Source organism: Petromyzon marinus, chromosome 3, assembly GCF_048934315.1.
Source record: "Petromyzon marinus isolate PM22_M1 ecotype Great Lakes invasive population chromosome 3, UKy_Petmar_22M1.pri1.0, whole genome shotgun sequence".
NCBI classification, from domain to species: Eukaryota; Metazoa; Chordata; class Hyperoartia; order Petromyzontiformes; family Petromyzontidae; genus Petromyzon; species Petromyzon marinus.
In genome coordinates this window covers 16,631,529-16,655,012 of record NC_133669.1, presented here as the reverse complement: position 1 = coordinate 16,655,012, position 23,484 = coordinate 16,631,529, and the positions used below count along the sequence as shown (strand labels likewise).

General features: G+C 40.7%; 1 protein-coding gene across 3 annotated transcripts; it reads left to right on the top strand.

The window, feature by feature from the left end:
- Window positions 1-627: 627 nt before the first annotated feature.
- TM9SF4 (transmembrane 9 superfamily member 4) lies at window positions 628-22,982 on the top strand. 3 transcript variants are annotated; one of them, XM_032976584.2, is made up of 18 exons: window positions 628-669; window positions 3,847-3,960; window positions 4,829-4,928; window positions 5,892-6,060; window positions 6,506-6,623; window positions 7,453-7,564; window positions 8,490-8,608; window positions 9,194-9,305; window positions 10,052-10,122; window positions 11,996-12,128; window positions 12,263-12,344; window positions 12,702-12,777; window positions 12,960-13,043; window positions 15,166-15,341; window positions 17,306-17,369; window positions 18,326-18,445; window positions 20,139-20,228; window positions 20,973-22,982. In XM_032976584.2, exons 1-18 carry the CDS (start codon window positions 655-657, stop codon window positions 21,120-21,122), a joined length of 1,905 nt encoding a protein of 634 aa, XP_032832475.1. In that variant the 5' UTR covers window positions 628-654; the 3' UTR covers window positions 21,123-22,982. The 3 variants fall into 3 exon arrangements, with proteins under 3 accessions (XP_032832475.1, XP_032832467.1, XP_032832492.1); XM_032976576.2 differs by lacking the exon at window positions 628-669 and adding an exon at window positions 985-1,161; XM_032976601.2 differs by lacking the exon at window positions 628-669 and adding an exon at window positions 998-1,095.
- The last annotated feature ends 502 nt before the right edge of the window (window positions 22,983-23,484 follow it).

The following is a 23,484-nucleotide window of genomic DNA, read 5'->3' as shown; positions in this document are numbered from 1 at the left end:
AGTTAATTAAATCAGAAATCAAATTAATATATTAATCACATTACTCCACGTTAAAGCCATATAAATTGGTCACTAGCCGCCACCTTGCATGGTACCAATTTCCGATCTTTGTCCATGCGCCAGAGTAGACTGCTGCTAACAGCTAATGTAGAAAGAGTTGATCTTGCCCCAATGCCGTCTCCTGGATTGTTTCTAACTAGTTTAATTACAAAATGGGACCTTTTCGCCAGTATCACAAGTGTGAAACAATAATAGGTTTTTGTTTACCTTTTCTTGCAATAAAACAGCTGTTAAGATATTCTTGGTGCTTTCCGTAAAGTCACGTAGAAGGGAAACAATAAAATAATTTTATTGTTTTATATTTTTATTATTTTATTGTTTCCCTTCTACGTGGTGACTTTACCGAAAGAACTAAGATTATGAATCCCTGCAATCACGAAAGCTTTAAATCAAAATTTAGCTGTTAAGATGTTTAAACACCAAATAGAAACCTTGTTCAAGGAATCAAGTGGGGGGGCGGGTGTCGGGGGGGAGCGGGTGTCGGGGGGGGGTCACGGGGGGGGGGTCACGGGGGCGGGTGTCGGGGGGGGGTCAGCGGGGGGGTGGGGGGCGTTGACAGCTGACAGTGACGTCACGCGGCACACGTCGCGCGACATGGCGCCCGCGCAGGTGAGCGAACTTCTCCGTCGTCCTCCCTCCTTGCGTCGCATCTCGCTTTCACCGCGCGGCCGCGCCTCCCCGCGCTCCTTCCCGGCTCTGCCGCCCCAACCCACCCTGTCCCCTTCGTCGGCGGCGTCTCCCCGTCGCCCGGACCGTCGCCTCGCCCGCCCGTGCCGCCTCCGCGCCCTGCGCCTTGCCAGCGCGGATCGGCGCGGCACCCAATGGCGCGAGGCCACACTTCGATCGCCGCCTGCGAGAGCCGCCTCCCCATTGGCGGGCGGCGGCGCGTGATCGGCGCTGGGCCAATGAGCGGCGCGCTTTTTAGCCCGCCCGTCGCCTATGTGAAGTGGAAGTTTCGTGCCTAGGCCTCGGGCAGCGGCAGTCGCTGAAGAGCAGCGGCAAGCAGCCGGCGGTCGCGTTCGCGGCCCACCCCGGGTTTGTTTTTTGGCTTCGAGAGGTTGAGCGAGGCGCGTTCCTGTCGGCGCGATGCAGGATACGATTGTGAGTAATAGCCAGGCGTGTGGTGGTGGTGGTGGTGAGCGGTGGCGCAGCGGTTAGCGCACTTCGCTACGAACCGGGCGACCCCGGGGGTTCGATTACCGCTCACAGTCAACGCCAGTGACGATTGTCTGAACCGGTCCCGCGCCTCCACTAGTTCGACTCGGCCTCAAATGAGTACCTGGTGCGGTGTGTACACATCGCCACTAGCGGAGACAAAGGCGGCCGGACGTGGTGCCGGCCACTCAACCCCGCTCGTGTGCCACAGTGCCGGCCTTCATAGGTGCTCGCTAACAACACTTGCCCCAACAGTCTGTGTTACAGGCTACACGGGGTGGAGTGGGGGGGGAGGTGTCTTTGATGGTAGAGAGCGACGCTGGTCTGGCGTCCCCCGTTCACGGTCGCTTTGCTGCCCCGGCGCTCGCAGTGAAATGTCACCGCCGGCACTTCCGCGTCAAACTTCCCACTGCCGCCCAACGACCCCCGGCTGCTTGCTAGCCAGCCTCGTCTTACAACGCCGCCTCGTACAATGTCCCACCGTCCCGGGACAAGCCACCACCACCACCCCCCACTACGACATTAGTCCACGTTTATTGAGTGTGCGGTCGGGATAGCGTTCGTCACTTGCGCCATAGTTCGCATTTTTCGTGCGTCTACAAAGGAGGAGGAGGAGGTAGGGATGGTGGTGGTTTGTGACTTAAGTTGGGTTGAGTTGTCGCAATGCGATGAACCTTAGTTGCGATTCCCGGCCACGACTAAACATCGGTCGCGAGCGATGTTTGGATTCGTTGCCGGTTCTTCCCAACCTCCCCGCTATGCCTCGCGCGCACTGCCACGGGGTTCAGTCTGGTGAACAACGTGCGGAGGAGGAGGAGGCTTGCTCACCCCGTGGAATAATAGTTGACTACGGGCCGCATGTGATCGTAATCATGACTCTGCTCAAACACGTCGTACGCCGTTCACAATATGTATGTAGTCCCCCGCTCAGGCCCAGAAAATGAGTTTCGCGTCCCGTCGTGCAAAATTGACGGAAAAGCTGTTGTCCGGTACGGTATTTAAAGGCGGGCGGTGGGTTTCGGATGGTGTTATTGGCAGGTAAGTTAGTTAGAAGTACGTTGTCCAAATACAATAATCCCGTGTTCTGTGTAACCCGAACATCGGATGTTTCGGGCCCCTCCTTGCCACGTGTCATACGTGCCACAGTGTAAACCCCGAGATGACTGCAGCATTGTGGGGTTGGTGACACACAGATTACGTTCTCTGTCCATCCCTGTCACCGACTGTGGATGGATGATCGGAAAACGTTGCTGTTGTGGTCTCTTCAAATTTCGCCATCTCAAGAGCCCATTCCACCTCGGGGTTTCGTGTGATGGCACGAAACGATGGATAGTGTACGTGATGCCGTTGCCTGTGGCTGAGTTGTGTTAATTATAATGGTATAACACCTAACACGAATTGTCTTAACGTACGTAGACGTATTCTTGGTTATTTTCGGTAAAGTCACGTAGAAGGGGAAACAATAAAATAATATATAAAACAATACAATTCTCACGACGTTTCGACTGCAACACAAGCAACACAAGCAGTCGAAACGTCGTGTGAATTTTTATTGTTTTATATATTTTTATTATTTTATTGTTTCCCCTTCTACGTGACTTTACCGTAAATATCCAAGAATGTGAATCCCTGCAGTCACGAAAGCTTTAAATCAAAATGTGTACGTAGACGTATATAGCACCTTATTCCAGTGCGCTTTATAACAATTTGAGAAGTGTGCATGCTCAAGAGTGAAGTTATTAAAAGTCGTGTTAGCTATGAAGGTCGTGGTTTAGATTCCGACCCTGACTCCTGCTGTATATTTGGAGTCTGCGGTTTTATCTCTCCCCGTGGTCGTGTGGGGTTTATTCTCCGGGTCCTCCAGTTTTCCCCTCCGCATTTAGAATGAACATCGTACGTTTAAGAGTATTTGGTTGCTAATACATTTCCACGTGATAAGGCACTTCGCTGAGCTACCATTTTCGGGCCAGGTCGCTTCTGAAACAGAGCTATATAGTTCAGTGGCCCTTACCTGGTAAAATAAAAAAAATAGTTTAGTTTTTGGTGTCAGGAGGACAGTTGGGAGTGGTTAAGGGAGGAGGGTTTGCGGTACGCCCAAGTTACAGATGCAGGGCTTGGGCAAGGAGTAGCAGGATGGTTAATAAGGGAGGTGAGATTGGGGGGTTGTTTTAAGGGAAGAACGGAAAGCATGTTAGCGAGGATGATTGTTTTGCGTGGCAGTGAATGTTCCAGCGAAGGGGAGCAAGGAATGGAAAGGAACGCACGTGGTTACTGGGAGCATGGCGAGGGAGTTTCTCAGTTGACGTGTTGGCAGCAGCTGCGTCGCATCGTTACTCCAGTCATGTACCGTCATTCTCATGCGTCAATGACGAGAAAACCCCATCACTACAGAAATATTGGGCCAGGCCGAAAAGTAAATGGATTAAACAACGCATCAAGATGTATATACTAGGTGTACAAACGTTCTCGGCCTTGTGCAGACCACTATCTCCAATTAACTCCACGAATTGTAGTCATATTTAGGGAATCCTATTGAAGTGAAAAAATATAAATGATTTTGTTAAATATTGTCCGGTTCTCGACTGCAATGTCATTTTTCTTGTGCTTAACTCGTTGTTTATTGGCTTTCAGAAAATGTGTTTGTGGCAGCTTGTGATAGCGCTCTTAATAAATGGAGCAAGCACCTTCTATGTACCTGGAGTCGCACCAATGGATTATGCCAAGAACCAGTATGTGGAAATAAAGGTAAATATATTGGATTAAACAGACGTACACGTGGCACTATTCATTGTTAAAAGCTACAGGATACTAAAGTCAACACAGGTCTGAGCTGGCATTTCACGGCAGTGAGCGCCCTGTCGTTCATGAAATATTTCTTTGTTACATTAAATAAACTTTTCTGTACAATGATGTTTTCATGTATTATCAATACCCACTTCCAATTCTTTATAAATGTGTCCAACTATTGGTCAATGTCTGTGTTTGAAAATACTTACATTATCTTGTACAGTGGTCCTACTTTCAATGTTGTAACATTCTATTATGCTGCCATCTTCAAGGAAAAGCCTTGAAACTAGATCCATAGGAAAGATAGTGTTATTGCACAAATTACTTGTAATGAATTGAAATCAAAGTCAAAACGCAGTGTCCCACTCGAACAAGCAATGGGGTCTCACTCATCTCTATTGCTGGTTCTGAGCTAGTGATGATAAAAAAAATCCACATTACCATGATGGGTACCAGTCTCTCCATAGAACAACCACTGTTAATTTGCTTACAAATTGGTATTCATGTTATCAATTCTAGGGGTACTGATAAGCTGAGTCTCAAGCACTCAAAGCACTACTAGTCAACCTGGCCAGATAGTGCTGAGTATCATTTGACATACAATAAGATGTAATTTGTTATTTCGTACCATCAGTACTTATCTACGTTTGAATTCCTCTGGCAGCAAACCAGTACCTGAAGAGGTATATAGCGTCAATACAGTACAATGTATTTTAATGAAAACTAAATTGTGCTTTAAAATTAGAATGATAATTGCAGGATGTTTTGATGGTAAACATGCGGCGGCGTCTGTACTTGAGCAAGTTGTTAATTATTGTCTTCACAGGCTGTAAAAATGACAAGTTCTCACACCCAGTTGCCCTATGAATACTATTCACTTCCTTTCTGCAAGCCACAGAAAATATTGTATAAAACTGAAAACCTGGGTAAGTTATACAGTTTCATCAAATGATTGTCCCTTTTTATTATTGTAGTTAACTTATTATAAAGCCCTGCACTCAATGAGAGACTAAATGTGTGATCCTGTTCTGATATACAATGTTGAGAAGTTACTGGATGTTATATACATATGACGATTGCGTACTGGTCAAAAGAAGAGTTTTGTGTGTTCTGTCGCTCTTTGCCGAAGTAAAAAAAAAAGTTATGTTTCTTATTTGCATTTATTTTTGTAAAATATATTTTCGTATATGCAAATTAGTTTGGAGGATTCAGCTGTGTGCCAAGGTTATGGGACGACGCAATGACGAGATGTTATCTGCCTTTCCTGATTATGCAGACGCTCGTGGGTTCAATCTCGACCCTGAAGCCTGTATATTTGGAGTTTGCTTGCTCTCCCCGTGGTGGAGTGCATTTTTGTCTGGGTCCTCCGGTTTTTCCCTCCACACTTAGAAACATGCACTTGGAGTATTTGGCTGTTATTAGTTTCCACATGATAAGCCACTTATTTCAACTATAATTTGTGGCCAGATCACTTCTGAATAAGAGTAATATAGCTCAGTCGACCTTACCTGGTAAAATAAAAAGAATAGTTTAATGGTCAAATTAAATCTTGAAGAAGTGTTTCAAAATATACTTGAAAGGGTTCTTTACCAGTGTATTGCAGTGTTACTTTCTGCCTCATGAAATGTTCAACCATGTGTGTGATAAATCAATTTGGAAACTGTTAATGTACCATATGACCTCCCAGAGAAAGATTTTCCAGCATGCATGACGAATGGCAAACTCATGATAGTTTTAGATACAGATTTGAGTCTTGTCAACATCTTGTGGTCTATTAAACACTGATCGTTAGCCTAATGTGTTTTAGGCAAGAGCTATCAAACACTGTGGAGCTCAAACTGTCTTTGTGAATTTTGAATAAATTAATAAGAACTTTGTTTTTCTGGTAGGTGAGGTGCTTCGTGGAGACCGGATTGTTAACACGCCTTATGAAGTGCGCATGACTGAAAAGAAGGATTGCAAGGTCTTGTGTGATATGCCTAATGTTCCGGTTAAATTAACTGTGGAGCAGAGCAAGCTCATTGCCGAACGCATCAAAGAAGAATACTATGTACACTTGTAAGTTAAACCTTGTCAATGTGTATCTTGGTTATTTTTATAATTAACGTGTAACATGAGGTACCTGTGCACTAATTATACCGTGCTGTATTCTACTGTTTTTTGTGAGCTAATCACAATGTAAAGTGGGGATTTAGTGAAATGTCACATTTAATTGAACATGTATCTCTTTTTTTTTAATTACCCAAAGTGGTTTACTTTCTGTTTACTCTTGGTTCCTGAACATGGATATTTCATTATTTTGAACAGCTTGGATACAGTTTACACGTTGTGCTTCCTTTCATGCTGGATCGGGACACGTGTGTCCTTTATTCTTTATCTATGTAATATTTGTCAAGGTTTTCACTCAAATGTGAACAGCCAAAGATTTGCAGTATCATTCTTATAAATCCCATGCTCGGAATTGAATTCTTTACATAACGTGAACTTACATTTTTATGCACAGAATTGCGGACAACCTGCCTGTTGCAACAATCCTTTCTTTTGCTGAAAAAAGTGGTGATGCTGAAAAGCCAGAACAGTTTGAACATGGATACAGACTTGGCTTCATGGACAGACAGAAGGTACGACTTAGTCTCTGGGTCTTTCAGTAAAGTCACGTAGATAGGTTCAAAGAAAATAACAAAAAACTACGACGTTTCGATCGCAACACAAGCGGTCGTCATCAGGGTGAATGTGTGACACAAGTCATAATATTTTGATGCCACCGTCTGCCAAGAAATTATTCTAGAAATGAACCGAGGAACCGTCCGACCAAGTCTAGGGCACGAGTCAAAACACGGAACTAATTGTCATCAGGCTGGGTGCTTTATGGCAACAGACTGTGAAGCTTCGTGTTCAGCTGCTCATAACATTCGTTTTTCGACTGCTTCAACATCACGAGAACTGATTTTGACGCACCCCGCAAGATTTTCTGACCGGTGTTGAAAATCGTGGAAAAATAAATAATTGCGAAAAATGTGCTTTTTATATTCAGTGCACCAGTGTAACCGCCAATACGTTCATATAGACTGCAGTAGTGCACTGCAAAATAGTGGCCGTGTGCAAAATAGATGTGGAGGCAATGAACCTGTATTAAAGTCTTGACATTGAATCAATGTTCAAACCCCAAGCGTAATTTTAAATCCTAATCCATAAAATGTTGGTACAGAAAACTATTGACTGGCATCAATTACAACTTGATGCTTGTGTATAAGTATAATTCATGCAATAAAACATATGCATAATTTTCACTTAGATATTGTCTTACTTTACGACCATTTTTTTTATTTAAAATTTCTGTGCATTACCCAACTATCTTCCTGTGTTACTTACATGATGGTATCGGTGGAGAAAATGTTATATGTTCTTTATTTCAATTTGTTAAAACGATCATTTTTGATTCTGTCAAAGGTGTACCTTCACAATCACCTGAACCTGATTCTGAGCTACCACAAAGAGACTGAGGATGCCAAATACAAAGTGGTGCGATTTGAAGTCATCCCACAAAGCATCAAATATGAAGGTACGTAAGGTGCTTGCTGGATTGGTTATTAATTGCTCGCATTCTTTTGAGCTGCACGTTCACAGCATTGCGGATTAGAAACCTTTATTTCTGAACTTTTCAAAAGAGGCAACCCATTGTGTTCATGTCATAAAACGGCCTCCAGAGAATGGTAAAAATTCTGACGTCACTTGTATGTCTTGCTAATCCAACAACACATGGCAACCCTTAATACTTTATACAGAATGTATCTAAAAACTTTTCTTTTTTCCCAAGACCTGATCTAGAGTATGCTGAGTTGGGTAAATGTATTATGCTAGTCTTCGTGCAAGTTGTTGGTGGCCAGATTTAAATTCTCAAGCAAATAGATTCAGTAATATGGTTCTCATTATTTGTGCGAGTTTAATGCTCTGACGGACATGATGCCTCTGAGCTGTTGAGACACCTCTACTTGGACATCTGTGAAAAAGGGCTTCATAGGTCATCGGATTTCTCCAGGATAAATAAATATAGATTCTGAATCTGATTCTGAGATTCCGAAGAATGAAGCTACTTCTTCTTGTTCATCATCCATGTATCTGTAAATTGACAGGGATCCATGATGTTAACAACAGAAACCCCACTTATTTGAGGATATGTTTTTAAATATTATGTATTGCTTGTAATGGGTTATGTTTTTTAAGTTTTAAAATAGGTAAAAGTATTTTTCTATATTGATTGACATATTTTCTTGTGCATGATAATTGTGTTTAATATATGGTGGACCACACATTGGCATAGTAAGCTTGGGATGCAATTTCTGGAGTGAAAAAACAACCCACTGTCATATTCTTGGTTCTTTCGGTAAAGTCATGTAGAAGGGAAATAATAAAATAATAACCAAGAATATGAATCCCTGCAGTCACGAAAGCTTTAAATCGAAATTTAACCCACTGTAATCTTATAGCCCTGAATGCAGATGACAAAGGAGATTGCCAGAGTCCAGCAATATCAGGTGTAGAAGCTCAAGAGATTGATCCCAGCAAGGAAAACAATGTCCTCTTCTCTTACTCCGTCAAATGGAAGGTTTGTTAACGCACGCTTGGACCATGGTGTCTTTATTTTCATTCACATTCATAGTTGCCCTTTCTCAAACGTATATCTTCAGGTTCAAACTCAGGTTTTCGCATACATTGTAATGAATAACTAGCGTTGTTCATCAGTGATCGATTTTGTTTTTTTTATTCATCGATAATTTATGTAGTTAATACAGGAGTATCTAAATTTTATGTCACCTGTGATGATGGGGACTCCCTTAAAATCAGCCATGCTATATAGATGGCTAAGACTTACATTTCAGCATGTTATAACCTTTGGAACACTGATTTTTAGTGTTGGGATGTTGCAAAGACTTCCACTTTCTAAATGTAAACTTTAATTTGTGATCAATAAAATTGGTGACCAACACAATTAAATAGTATTTTTTTTATCTCAGAACAAGTCAGGCTTCTGAATTGGCTTCGATACGGCAAACTTCCCTTATCTCAAAGCACCTGCCCAGAAATTCTATGGGACGTAAATTTCTATGTAAAAAAAAAAATCTGCATTTATTCATCTCGGATTTATAAACAGCGTAAGTTGCATTTGTTGAGTTAACTGTTTGTTTTGCAGGAGAGTACAGTGAAATGGGCATCCCGATGGGACACCTATCTTACCATGAGCGATGTGCAAATCCACTGGTTCTCCATTGTCAACTCTGTGGTCGTCGTCTTCTTCCTCTCTGGTTCGTCCAAACCAAAAAATGGAGTTGCTTATCTCTCGGTTTGTTTGCTGCGACTTTTGTGCTCATGATATTTTTTTACGCGAGCCGTACACGTCACAGATTGCACTCGAATCGTAACGCTGTGTCATGCTTTGATTCGTGCTTCTAAGCCGATGTTCAACTTTTGAGTTAATTAAAGATGTTTTTCAATTTATTACCAAGGAAATTTGCACATTTCTGAATTCATAACTCTACAACCAACCAGCCCGAGCCAATTGGCCACTTGGCCATCCCATGCGGCCACGCTTCTTGTGGCACATGGCCATATTTTTGATGTTGCGCGTAGGATCGGGAAGCTTTCCCACCCCTGCCATACACCACCAGCATCTTTGTTGTGGTGTTGCACAACTGGAATGCAATCCTTCTGAAGCAGGATTATTGGAATGATTTAACATTGAATCCCACCGACCGAGTGAGCCTTCTGGGACTGGTTATGAAATTAATTAAGTATCATGGTCAGTTAAACATCTCTGCTACGTGTGAAGGCTTCACTTTCCTGTAGAAAAAATGTTTGCAAGTAATGCAGACATAAGTGTGAGTGTTGTCAGAGGAAAGGTCAAGGTAATAAACATTTACACTTTTGTCATGATGCCTTTATTTTAGAAAAAGAGAAGAATTAAGTTGTGATCCACGAAGATCAAGATGATATGTTTTTTGTTGCATCCAAATATTCTGTTGATTCACAAAGCAGCCTTTTTATTTTACAGGCATCCTCAGCATGATAATCATCAGAACTCTACGACGTGACATTGCAAACTACAACCGGGAAGATGACATTGTACGTAAAAACAGAACTGGATAAATGTGGTGTTTATTCAACTTATATTTGAAAGCCACTGAGCTATGTGCTTTTAAATCTCGATTTTAAACTGAATTCTTCAGAACTGATTTTTGTGTTCAGTGTGTTTTCTTTCCCCCGCACCTCCGATTAGCACGTTTGGCTCTTTATGGTGCGAAAGTAGTTCAACATACATCCATACAAATGTTACCTTTAGGCTAATGCACCGAACAAGCAGGGCAAATTAAACAACAAACGAGAACGTACAAGTGGCACAAAATATTATTGAGTTTTAAATCGAATTGTGATCCTGAATTTGGAAATTCATTGAATGTGGGGAGTGAATGGTAATATGACTAGTTGCTATGCAAAACTGTGTCTTCCAGTTTCACTCAATGGAAAAACCACTTCTGTGAAATGGCAACTTCCATATCTGAGCTCTGGGGCCTTCAGCAGTGGCGTAATTTCAGCCATTCCAGATTGGTGTATGTTTATATAACCCCTAACCTCTGATCCATGACCTCTACCGGCTCCACTCTTGACTTCTTTATTTTAAACACCTAAAAAAATAATTTTTAATTTCTTGCATGGTCTTGCATGATTGTGTTCATAAAATGTACCTATGCAATTATTTCAATCCTTAGGAGACCATTATTTTAAAGACTATACATTATATACAATTATATGAAATGTCACTTTTTATACAAGTATTATCATATCCTCTGCACCAGTGGTTCTCAACCGGTGGTACACAGACCCCTAAGGGTACTTGGCAATGTCCCAGGGGATATGTGAGGTGATTTATAAATGTGTGAAATTGTATTATACATGAGTCATCGGTGAATAATGATGTATGACTCTGCTAATATAATAAAACCAGAATAAAATTTAAATTCATATGGTAATCTAAAAAGATACAAAATAACTTTCTAAACTTTGGTCGTAACAATTTGGTTTACCAGAGTAACGAGCGAGCATGAATAAATTACTCCATGCATGCAGAGCGTCTGTTGAATTTTGTTTTATTTGCTTATAGTTACGAGCTAGTTAGGATACCTCACAAAATAGACAATGAGTTAAAATATGAATGTTAATTTATTTCCCAGAGTTATGTTGGGTCGGGTAAAGGGAGTTACTTGGTTGAAACAATATTCAGCAAGGGGGGTGCAATAGCCAAGAAAGTTCTACAACCACTGCTTTACACCATGCAGAATGTAAACATTATATACTCGTTTCTGGAATACATTTACTTATGTATTTGCCATTCTAACACTTGTGCCTCAATAGCAATAAGGGGCTGGGTTTGATTCCCGACTCGGGCGCCTTTCTGGGTGGAGTTTGTATGTTCTCTCCCTCTGTTCTCTGCATGGGCTTCCTAAAGGTCCTCCCATAGCTAAAAAGTTAAACCAATACAATGTAACCTAGTATTGACATATCAACTTTGCACCATACTGCAAACACCTGGCAGCATCCTCCTGCAAAAAAGTATTGAGACTCAGTGAGGTTTTCTTTGGTAAACAATCATCATAAATTACTCCAGTGGTGTTACCGCAACCATTGCCCGCTACTGGCAGCGCAATGCCCATTTGCTGCAGGTCAGGTGCTGAGTCACCTGCCACTGGGAGCCCCCCCAATGTTTGAGGTTACATGTGTGATGTAAGTCGCCTTTTGCGCGTAAAGCACATTGAGGTGCCCCGGCGTGAAAGCACTCTTATCAAAAACAATTATTAACGTGTCCCCGCATAGTGTGGGGGAGGCCCTCATCCAGTAGTGGATTCACAAAGGGCTGTACATGTGAATGTACGTTGTTGATAAAAGAAAATGAAACGTACTACATGAGTAATAACTCGCCATGGCTGTTATCCGTTACCAGGAGGACACTATGGAGGAGTCTGGCTGGAAGCTTGTGCATGGAGATGTCTTCAGGCCTCCACAGTACCCGATGCTGCTCTCTTCACTTCTGGGTTCTGGCATCCAACTGTTTCTCATGGTCTTAATCGTTATCAGTAAGTTAAAAGCGATCCAATCGGCATGATAAAGCAATACGTATTAAAACAAATCACAGCAATTATGAAACTGCTCTCGTTATTTTGTGCCTCCCCCATAACAAATATCACACATTTTTTTTTTGTCTAATCAGTCGTGGCAGGTCTGGGCATGCTGTCTCCTTCGAGTCGCGGTGCTCTTATGACCACCTCTTGTTTTCTCTTCATGTTCATGGGGTGAGTGCTTATAATGCGGAGAGTGTACCGTAGTTGCTGTACATGGCCATGATTGGGATCCTGAGAGATGTGTACAGGTGTGATCGGCCTTCCTTTTTTCTTTGATGTGATTTTTGGGACAATATTTACTCTGTTGGCATACCATGAAAATAATCATTCAGAGGGATTCTAAACTAAAGGTCTGAAAAAAACATTGTGTCCCGCACTTGTATATATATTCTACACTTACCTGGTGTGAAGTGGATTTAATGAAACTAGAGAAAATCCCTTGGTAACCAGTCAAATACACTATTTTCGACGGGTATATTTGTAGCTTCTAACAGCAAAGCTGTGCCGTGCTTACCTTTTACTTTGCAGACTATTTGGAGGATACTTTTCAGGCCGACTTTATCGCACGTTGAAAGGACAGCGTTGGAAAAAGGGTGCTTTCTGGGTAAAGTCCATGTTTGTTGATTATAATATTTTAACTTTAATTGAAACTATACTTTTTCATAATTATCTTTTGTTTAGCTTACCTTTGCAGTCTTAATTGTAACATTTCAGCACTCTGTAAGATATCTTTTTATCTCATGAAACACCTATGTCACGCGTTAAGTATGACTTGTACGTTTGCAGACGACCACGATATACCCTGCAGTCGTGTTTGGAGTCTGCTTCATTCTCAACTTCTTCATCTGGGGAAAGCACTCGTCCGGTGCGGTAAGAAAACATTGTTACTGTTTAAGGGAACTGAAACCTTTTCTTCATTTGTCAATTGGTTTGCTGCTCGCATTACAGAAAAAAACCTTGCACCATTCTGAAAATAAATAAATCTTTATTTTATGTTCCAATATCGCCCTCAATAAAGTAGGCATCAGTGCAGAATGCAACAGAAAGAGAACGGTACGGGGGGGGGGGCATAGAGCAAGAGAAATTAAAAAAGAAACCCGTCGTGACCTCGGCGGCTAACAGCGACTGAGCAAAGTAAATTGCAACCGAGCGCTAAATAAAGTGCAACCGTGCGCAACGAATAGCATAAGAGAGGTAAGTAGTAAATATAAATAATTAATAAGTAAAGAAACAGTTTTTAGATTTCATGAGAAGGCAACTGTGAATATGTGTCTTGCACATACGACGGAATTGAGAGACACTCGGCACTTTTGGGATGTCCGCTGGCAGGGTGTTCCAGATTTTTGGGACAGTCCTCGAGAGAAGGATTTGTCCCCCCCAGCTCTGAGTGAAAAATCCTGGGCTGTGCAAGTCTTGCTGTTCCCACGGAACGGAATGCGTTGTATGTGCCTGAGGATTGGAGGGAGATAGTTTTGCAGGGAGATGGGCCAAGCCATGCAGTGCTCTGTAGGTTAGGAGAGCAGGAACCTTGAATTGGATGTGGAAATGATCTGGTAGCCAGTGCAAGCTACTGAGGGTAGGCATAATGTGTTCAAAATGGATAACCCGTCGGATCATCTGAGCAGCTGCATTCTGCACTCACTGATGGCCTTAAGTTTTCTTGTGGTTGTTGTTGTTTGACTTGCATCCCACTGGGATTTTTTTGCACACAGCGTTGGTGTATGGTGCTTTTTTCAGGAATATTTTGCTGTTTTTTTCATGGATTTTCTGTTTGCACAGTCACACAAAGTCACTTTAAGATGTTTTTCTTGTTCGTGTTTTTTTGTTTGTTGTGGTTGCACCCGATTCAAGAGCCGAATGGCTCACAGGGCTATACCAAAATAAATAAACTGAAAAAACTGAAACACTAGAGCCTCCGCGTTCGCATAATCCAGTCATGTTGAGACAGGCATAAACTCATGATTCCAAGTCTGGGGTGGAGAGGAGCGAGCGCAATCCTCGGCGTGTTCGGAGGCGGTATAAACCTGCTCTGACCTAGCTGCGACCTGCGAGCGCAGAGTCAAGCTCTGATCGAACAGCACACCTAGGCTGTATACTTCGGACATGTAGAGGGCTAGTTATACATTCGTATAAAAGGCAGCATGGTTTATGCATGGTTGACTATCATTTAACATAATTGACATTGAACATTGCATTTAAATAGGTGATGCAGTGATATTCTCCCCGTGTACAAGTGTAAATGATTAGTTAAACAGTTATTTTTTTTCATTGTATACATTTGCAAGTATCGATACATTCCTTTTCTCTTTAATAGATATAAATCGAATGTTGTATTTTCCATTCGTTCACCAGTGAACATTGCCCTTTGCGGTACTTGAGATATTCACAGTGCCTTTCTATGCAATACTATTTGCGTAACCATATCTTAAGACGATGTTACATGGAGCCCTAGACGTGCACTTTGCTCTTGCACAGCTTGTTGGAAAATATGGCTCTTAGAATTGGGCTCAACTGAATTAACTTATGCAAGTTGGACGGCTATCAATGAACATTACATTATTTGGTATGCAGATGATTAATTTAAATTAACATACTGAGACAATTAAGTGTTTAAACGTACTGCAAAAAATTCCAAAAGTCGTTAAATATTGAAAAATATTGTGTGAAATGTAATACACTCAGCTGTGTTGCTCACCTAGAGTAATGTAATTGTTTAATTCACTTAACCTGAGTAAATTATAGTAATAGGTTTTACCCTTTTAACTGGCACAAAAAACACACAATTTTTCAAGGCATCATGTCTGCAATAACCGCAACACAAGCAGTCAAAATGCAAACAAAAAGACAACTCTGATAATAATATGCACTGTCCTTGAATTTTATTCTTGAAAAAAAGTTGTATCATTGCTAACAGCGTACGTTTGCATAAAATGATTTGCTTCAGGCACATCTGAGATGACTTTAGTTATCATTGTTTCTGACCGTGAGACAGGTTCCATTCAGCACCATGGTGGCCCTGCTGTGCATGTGGTTTGGAATATCAATGCCACTCGTCTTTCTTGGATACTACTTTGGCTTCCGCAAGAAGGGCTACGAGAATCCCGTCCGAACAAACCAGATCCCTCGACAGATACCAGAGCAGCGCTGGTACATGAATAAGTTCATTGGGTAAGTAGTGACATTTCACTTTTCAGTAGACATGTTTTGTTGCATTATTTGAATGCATCCCTAAGAATGTACATCTGCGAAGACTTAAATTAAATACATTGATATATAGTTATTTTAATATAAACGTGTATATCTACACAATTGGATGAAATGGCAGTTTTACACCGGAAGAATCTTAGCCCATACACCATGCAAATCGAAACATGGAATACTCAAGTAGAACATAAAATGTGTTTATTTAATTGCCGCCACATGTTTTTTTTTACATGGTTCATGCACCTCGGTGTTGATGGGCGGTCGGCCTGTATTGAAGTTTTCCACTTCCAATGGTGGCTGCTATGTGACAAAAGCATGTGCTGCATTCCCACTGGCATTTCCAAGCCGTGCCGTGCAATTCCTGGAATGGCGCGAGGCACGGCTTGGGTCCTGTCTCAATGCATGCCTCGTGGTCTCGGCCCTTCAACTCTGTCCACTCCCCAACCTTCCAACCCCCTCCTCCATGGCCAGGATGACTAAAAACTAATTTCTTTAGAACTAATTTTTGTGTTTAGTTTGTTGTCCTTCCCCCACACCTCCGATTAGCACAGTTGGCTTTGTATGGTGTGAAAGAGGGTCAACATACATACAATTGTAATTAAATAAAAGGTTGATTTTATTTGAGGTAACTTTCTCCGTTTAAATTCTATACATTTATTTTACTTGTTTCCTAATAAAAAAAATACGACACTAAAGTTTACGTATGGGAGACACGGGCTTTCCATGAGAGATTCGTTCATGAGGCTATCCACATATACAAACAGAGACAATTTCAACCGAGAAGATGGATTCTGGCTTAGCAATCATTGGAAGGGTTTGATAAACCATTTCGGGTCTTAATTGATTGTTCACGCTTACGGTGGCTTTCAGACAGCATACATTAATTTTTCGTCTCCCCCCTCCTCTTTTCTGAACATAGATGGACTCGTCCATCTAAACAAACTGTCAAATCGCTCTCCGTGGTGCTAACGTTTAAAAATAAATAAATACAAACCGCCACTTTCAAATGTTCCTTGCCGTTGGTTTTCACACCTGATGATGACTGTGTTACAGTCGAAACGTCGTGAGAATTTTATTGTTTTATATATATTTTATTGTTTCCCTTCAACGTGACTTTACCGAAAGAACCAAGAATATGAATCACTGCAGTCACGAAAGCTTTAAATCAAAAGAAACAATCGTTAAAAGAATGTTCATGTTTTAATGTTGCATGTTGGGGGTTAACTGCGAAAGGTTGAAACAGTGTTGTAAACTGTTGCTTATTTAAGTGTCTATTGTGATACAAAAATGTCTATTTTCTCTGCCGAAATGTATTGAGGAAAAGTGAGACTTACCCATAGAGTTAGCAGATTATTGGTTATGTGCACATTACTTGTCCGTATAATCCCCATCCATCTCAAAGGTTTCATGCCATCGAGGAACAAGAACATGTGTATTCCTTGCCAGTGGGGCATTACTTTCTGGGTGACCTTATATTCAAAAGCATTGATTCCTACTGCTAATTTGTTATATTGTTTCAGATTAAATTCTTCATAATCACACGTTAATAAATCCAAGTTCATTCATTCTTCCTTGTTGTTAACAACATTTTGTAGCGCTGTCCCACCAGACAGTCTCGTCCCTTCACCTGAGGAAGGCCGCTTGTGTTGTGGCCGAAACGTCGTGAGAATATTATTGTGTTATTTTATTTTATCAATTTATTATTTTATTCTCATTCTACGTGACTTTACCGAAAGAACCAAAGAAGATGAATCATTGCAGTCACGAAAGCTTTCAATCGAAACATTTTGTAGCTATTTGATGCCAATTTTTTTTGCCTCCCAGCACTATCAATGATAGAATGATGTATGGTGATGTGGCATTACATACAAAAAAAACCTCTGCTAGTCTGATTGTTAACGTTTTTTTTATTTCTATTTTTTTTACAGAATTCTCATGGCTGGAATATTACCATTTGGTGCTGTTTTCATTGAGCTGTTCTTCATTTTCAGTGTAGGTATCTTTTTAAAACTAAAATAATAATTATACAGTGATTTGATTTCTATTCAACGTCAATGGTAATTGCATTTCTATGTACATCTGAATTGTGGAAACATTGTTGATAACTGTGGATTTAGTACGAAATTTATCAAGCTTGGAAAATCACCTCAATTATTATTTCACTTTATTTGTCCCCCATTTTAAGAATGTTTTTATATGAAATGCTCATTGAGATTTTTCATATTTATTTAAAAGGTTTTTTTAACTACATTTATGAATTTTGCCCATTTTATTGGATACTATACCCTTTTTGTAATTAACACACGTGACTTATTCCTGTTTTTACAAATTCTGTCGTTTCCATTTGGTATGCATTTAAAAGTAAAAAATCACTCAAATGGCCTGAACTAATTTGCGGTCTCTCGATGATGTTCACACGCTCTGCAGCATTACCAGAGCACAGGCACTTGGAGCACATTGGCAGCTGCCGCTAGACAGTGCGTAGCTTAATTTTTAAAAGTTAAGCTACACACCACACAGCCGAATTAACCAAATAACTAAAGGCTGTCCAGTGCACTGATGGGAGAGATTGATTTACGTCGCAAATGTGTTACATTTGTATTGATTTAACATTTCTGTTTCTGCCTTGCATACAAACGTTCATGCAAAATTTAAGTAATGTCAAAACGCTTCATGTTTATCTCTAAATAAATAACTGGCGTCCGTCTGACATGTCCAAACAGAGCCAGGCGCCTCGTAGCTATCAGGCTGGGCAAGAACCCTTGCTGCGTACATTCTCTTCCCAAACGTCCTGTCACCATCAATCTCTGATGATGTCACTTTACCGCATATTTTCCCGTCCTTGCATTGCTCCAGTTGACAGTGCATGTCCATTCTTTTTACACCGCTTGCGGGAATATTTTATTGTACACGTTGATAGGCTGCAACGATGTTTTTTTTTTCAACAGGCCATTTGGGAGAATCAGTTCTACTACCTCTTTGGCTTCCTATTCCTAGTGTTTGTCATCCTGGTGATCTCCTGCTCCCAGATCAGCATCGTCATGGTGTACTTCCAACTGTGCGCCGAGGTAGGCTGTTTTACGTTCACCCGATAAATACTTCAACCAAAGCAGAATTAAGGTGCCCGTGTCATGTGCTAATATGATGATACTCATGTAGCATGCATGTTGTTATGTTTATTTATCAGAAAACATTCGGGTATCATTTTTACACAACTTTAAACTTCTTATTGTACTTTTATTGTGTTTTTCCTTGTAATCGTTGATTTTGTAAAGGTTGCGTGTTTATAAATTAACCATACAGTCACTGTTATATTGTTGATTTACAGTATAATAATATCTTGGTTATTACAACATGGTGGCTTATTACCTTTGAGATTATAAACAGTTCAGCAATGAAAAGTAACATGTGAGAAAGATATAATAACTTCATATTTATCAACAGGAACTACTGTATCAAAACAATCAACACAGCCGTCAATACCACTGCCTTGAACGTTAATAATAGGTGATGTTTTGGGCTGTGGCCATTCATAGCAAATTTGATCTTGACAATTGCTAAAACGGGTTTGTTTTGCTGAGGGCATACTCGCCTGCTTCGTCTCCGTGGTTGGTGATGAGGTGATTAGCACCATGTTGCTTTGGAGATGGGCGTCGCAAGCCTTGCAGATGTAATGATTCCCAGTGGTATGATTGAGGTGTAAGGTCACAGCATGAAATGCAAGTTCTCTTTCCATGTTAGAGTTCCATTGGTTGGACAAGTTTTTTTCTTAATTTCATCTTGTCTCTTGCTCGAAACACTTTGAGGTGCATCAGACAAGGGGGTATCACCAGCTTAGTGGTTTGGGCATGGGTGTAGTATCCCGTCAATAAATATATATGATTACTGCGACTGGTGACCGTGATAATTAACACACTATTAGGCATGGTTGTGAATCTGATGTTGAAGGGCGATGAGGAAAGCGAGATCGCTCTGCGTGTGAGGTCTGCCGCAAAGTGCACTTAATGGTGCACACTTAATGGTGCACACTTAATGGTGCACACTTAATGGTGCACACTTAATGGTGCACACTTAATGGTGCACACTTAATGGTGCACACTTAATGGTGCACACTTAATGGTGCACACTTAATGGTGCACACTTAATGGTGCACACTTAATGGTGCACACTTAATGGTGCACACTTGATGGTGCACACTTGATGGTGCACACTTGATGGTGCACACTTGATGGTGCACACTTGATGGTGCACACTTGATGGTGCACACTTGATGGTGCACACTTGATGGTGCACACTTAATGGTGCACGTTGGCACTGAAAAGTATAGTCAACCACAACAGTGCGGGTGGCTATTTGCAGCTGCAACGCAATTATCTGTTTGCAGCCGCAGCGCAATAATCTGCAACATCGTAGGGATCCATAAATAATTGGATGAGTTGTAGATACCCTGCTTCCTGTGATGGGATTTGCGGATGGGAATGCTACATGGTAGTTTAACAGAATTTGAAAAATGCATACATTCTTTAAACTGGGGTTCTCTAGTGCTTTATTAGCATGAAAGTGATTTTTCGGTACATTTTTGAAGGCATACAATGATTAATTAAAACTTGTTTTGACTTTCTTATATGTACACTTTCAAACATTTCAATATCGCCATGCAGGTCTAACTTCCTGGTGGCTTTTTATCGGACTTCTCACGTGTGTGGTCTCCTTTTATGGTGTTGTGCACTCGGTGTTAATGCATTCGTACGATGTGTTCAGGATTACAGATGGTGGTGGAGGACATTCATTGTATCGGGAGGCTCTGCCTTCTACGTTCTCATGTATGCCGTCTTCTACTTTTTCAATAAGGTAACCCCAGTTTTTCTGTGCTACAGTTGTAGCTTGCGATACCCCGATGACAATTATGCATTCCCGCATGTGCATCTTTGATCACAAAATTCAATTCAGAAGTTACTTGAAAATAGTCCCTCGATAATATTTGGTTACAGCATTATCTTCCATGTGCTGAATGTTCAATATGCCGAGTCAACTCCAGTTGGTATTCCAAAATACATTTTAATTGTTGCAGTTTAAATTCCGTACAAATAATAATCTCCAAAATCCATACCTTTCCAATACTCAACTTTACTTAGAAGCGTTCATTGCATCAGCATTGAAATGCAATTTTTTTATTAAAAAATGTTATGCTTTTTTAATGTAATGCTATTAACATGTTTCGTAGTATATTTTAACATCATTAGCAATGCATTATTAATATAAATCTTTGTTCTATTCAATGGACAGCATTTTGATACCAGGTTTCACCACACTGGCGTGATGACAACTTCTATAGCGCCGTAATATAGCAAGCCATGACAATGTTTGGCATTCACTAATACGTGAAAGATGTTGAGGCCAGAGGATAAGTGCTCGCAGTATGTAGTCCAATTTCTGATTTGAAATGTATTAAAATTGTATTTTAATCGTAATATTTGTACATTTGTATTTGAATACAGATTTGCGTAGGTATAGTTATTCAGGTGTGTACATGCTTATTTTTAATAATAATATATTTATGAAAATGTATTTTAAATGCAATCTCTGCTTTTGCAGTTGGAGATTGTGGAGTTTATTCCTTCGCTCCTGTACTTTGGCTACACTGGACTGATGATCGTCACCTTCTGGCTGCTCACCGGAACAATCGGCTTCATCGCTGCGTACATATTCATTCGTAAAATCTACGCGGCCGTAAAAATAGACTAGTCACGTGCGGCGAGGAAGTCAGGGTGTGGTGAGGGGTGTGGGGCTGGAGAGGCACAAATTATTGGCGTTGGCATTTCCACTAAACATGTCAATAAAAATGTCTTTTGACATCCGTGTGCTGTCCAACAAATGATTTGTGTACATTTTAATACGGTGGAGACAAGATCATGTACATAGTTGATGATAACCTTGGCTAGTTGTTGATGTATTGTGGGTTTTAGCCTTTTCTCGGTTTTCAAAGAATATGTAAAAAAAATTATATTCTTTTAACCATTTAATTGATTTGTTGAAGTTACATTGCTTTTCATGTTGCATTTAGGGTTATTGAAGGTCAATTTTCGTTTGCATTAAAGTGCTTTTTGTCTTTCCATGGTAAATTCCTGTGTGATTCAAAGCAGGAACGGTCTTGGGATATTTTTTTCTGATGAGTACTTTACAGTTAAAGTTGTATGCACAAATGTATGAGAAAATTCACATAAATACTTTGAGAAAATACTTTTGAGTTTTTTGTATTGAATCATAAGTATATATGAGCGAAACATATGCATAAGGCTTTTTTATTTGAAAATATTAATGGCCCTGATGAATTGGTGATCAGAGATATATTCAGAAGTGTCTTCATTAACATTTATACAGTTTTTTTGCATCAATGTTACTTCCTCTTGAAGGGATTTTTGCATAGCAGCATAACCAGTGAAAATCGGAACATTCTAAGTCTGTAATTAACTATAGTAGAATATATACACTATATGACATTCACCCTCTATGAATCGTAATACACAGGTAGCATAGCTCTGAATTTAACAAATTATTTGGTGATATTGTGTTGGCAGTGGTGCACAAATGACTCATTCGTCAACAATGCATTTGGCTAAGATATATAAATAGGTGACGGTTCAGCCAATGGCCCTTCGTCGTGCACAGAGGCTACGAAGAAGGGCGATGACCAAAAACGTGGCCGAGTTTTAGATTTTTCCTTATAAGGAAATGTTATTGAATGCATTTTTAAAATATGTTAATGTTCTATGATTCACACAGCTACGATTGACAGTTAAGATTTACAGTAAATTGGATTACAGACGCAACAAAATGTGTTGCGATCACGATATTTAACTGGATATTTTGTTTCCTTGGTAAGTCATTTTCACGACAAGTATTATTTTGCACGGGATGTGCCTGTGCTAATAATATGTGGAATATGTATTTTGCTCGTCATTGGGTGATGTGCCAGTGCAGACGTGTCCATACGCCTTATTCCACAGCATGTTTCTATAGAAGGGTTGAAGCAATTCTCTAAACAGCCTCTGCAGCCCTTGATATTGCGAACAATTGGGAAAAGCCCATCTGCGCTTCCTCTCATGATACAGAATCAGAATCTTTTATTTATGCTGAAGGAATCCGATGAGCTATAAAGCTCCATTTCACACACGTCCAGTGGGGGCGGGTCAGAACGTGAAACAAACACATTCCGTTTCCCAGAATCTTTGGTTTGCACTGTCAAGGACCGCGAGGAGCTTTCATTGCTCGCCTTGTGTTTTTCACGTGGGGGGGAGGGTTGTTAAATACCCAGGTTGACGTTGCGCTTTCCTTTTTACTACATGTGCAAATTGGTATGTAACTCTAGGAAGCATGGGAACACCGCGTAAACGATGAAAGGGGTATCTTGTCTGTAGGTTATGTTTAATGGGGGGGGGGGGGGGGGGGGTTCAACTGTGCTGCTGTTTTCTCTGTGTATAATACTGCGTTGATTTAACCCGTCTTGGCAAAGTCCTGCGAGTCCCAAGTTTGTTGAAAAGTTCGCAATCCGGTACAGATGTTAACGTGTGAATTTGAGCATCACAAAATAAAGCACTGCAAGTACCGTTGACTTAGACATACATTTTTGTGATAGGTAAACATGCGAGGTGCGCTCATTGGCCAAGACGTGTTATTGACGTTTTCCACGAGACCGATATGTCGGCACGCCTGGTTCCCTGTATGGCCAATTGTAGCAATATTCCCGTCTTAGTAACACATTCATAAGGCGATAGAACAACATGTTCTATGTACATATAATTTGGGGATAACTGCTTTGGAAGTGGTATAACAAGCAAAGTAACAAAAAAACTCCACATTCATCAATAGCACTGCCATGAAGGGGAAACTTTATAACAGGTGAAATTCTGGGCAATGGCCCTTTTACGTAGCACAAGGACACGTCTGAAATGGCGCATATTACATATATTTCCTTTTATAAGGTAGTGTTATTAATGAATGTGATTTTTGTATGTACAGTGTTTCAAAAAGCTCTAGCATGTTACCACATGTTTTAAGTATTCATGGTTCAACATGTTCTAAGTATTCAAGACGTTAACCAACCACG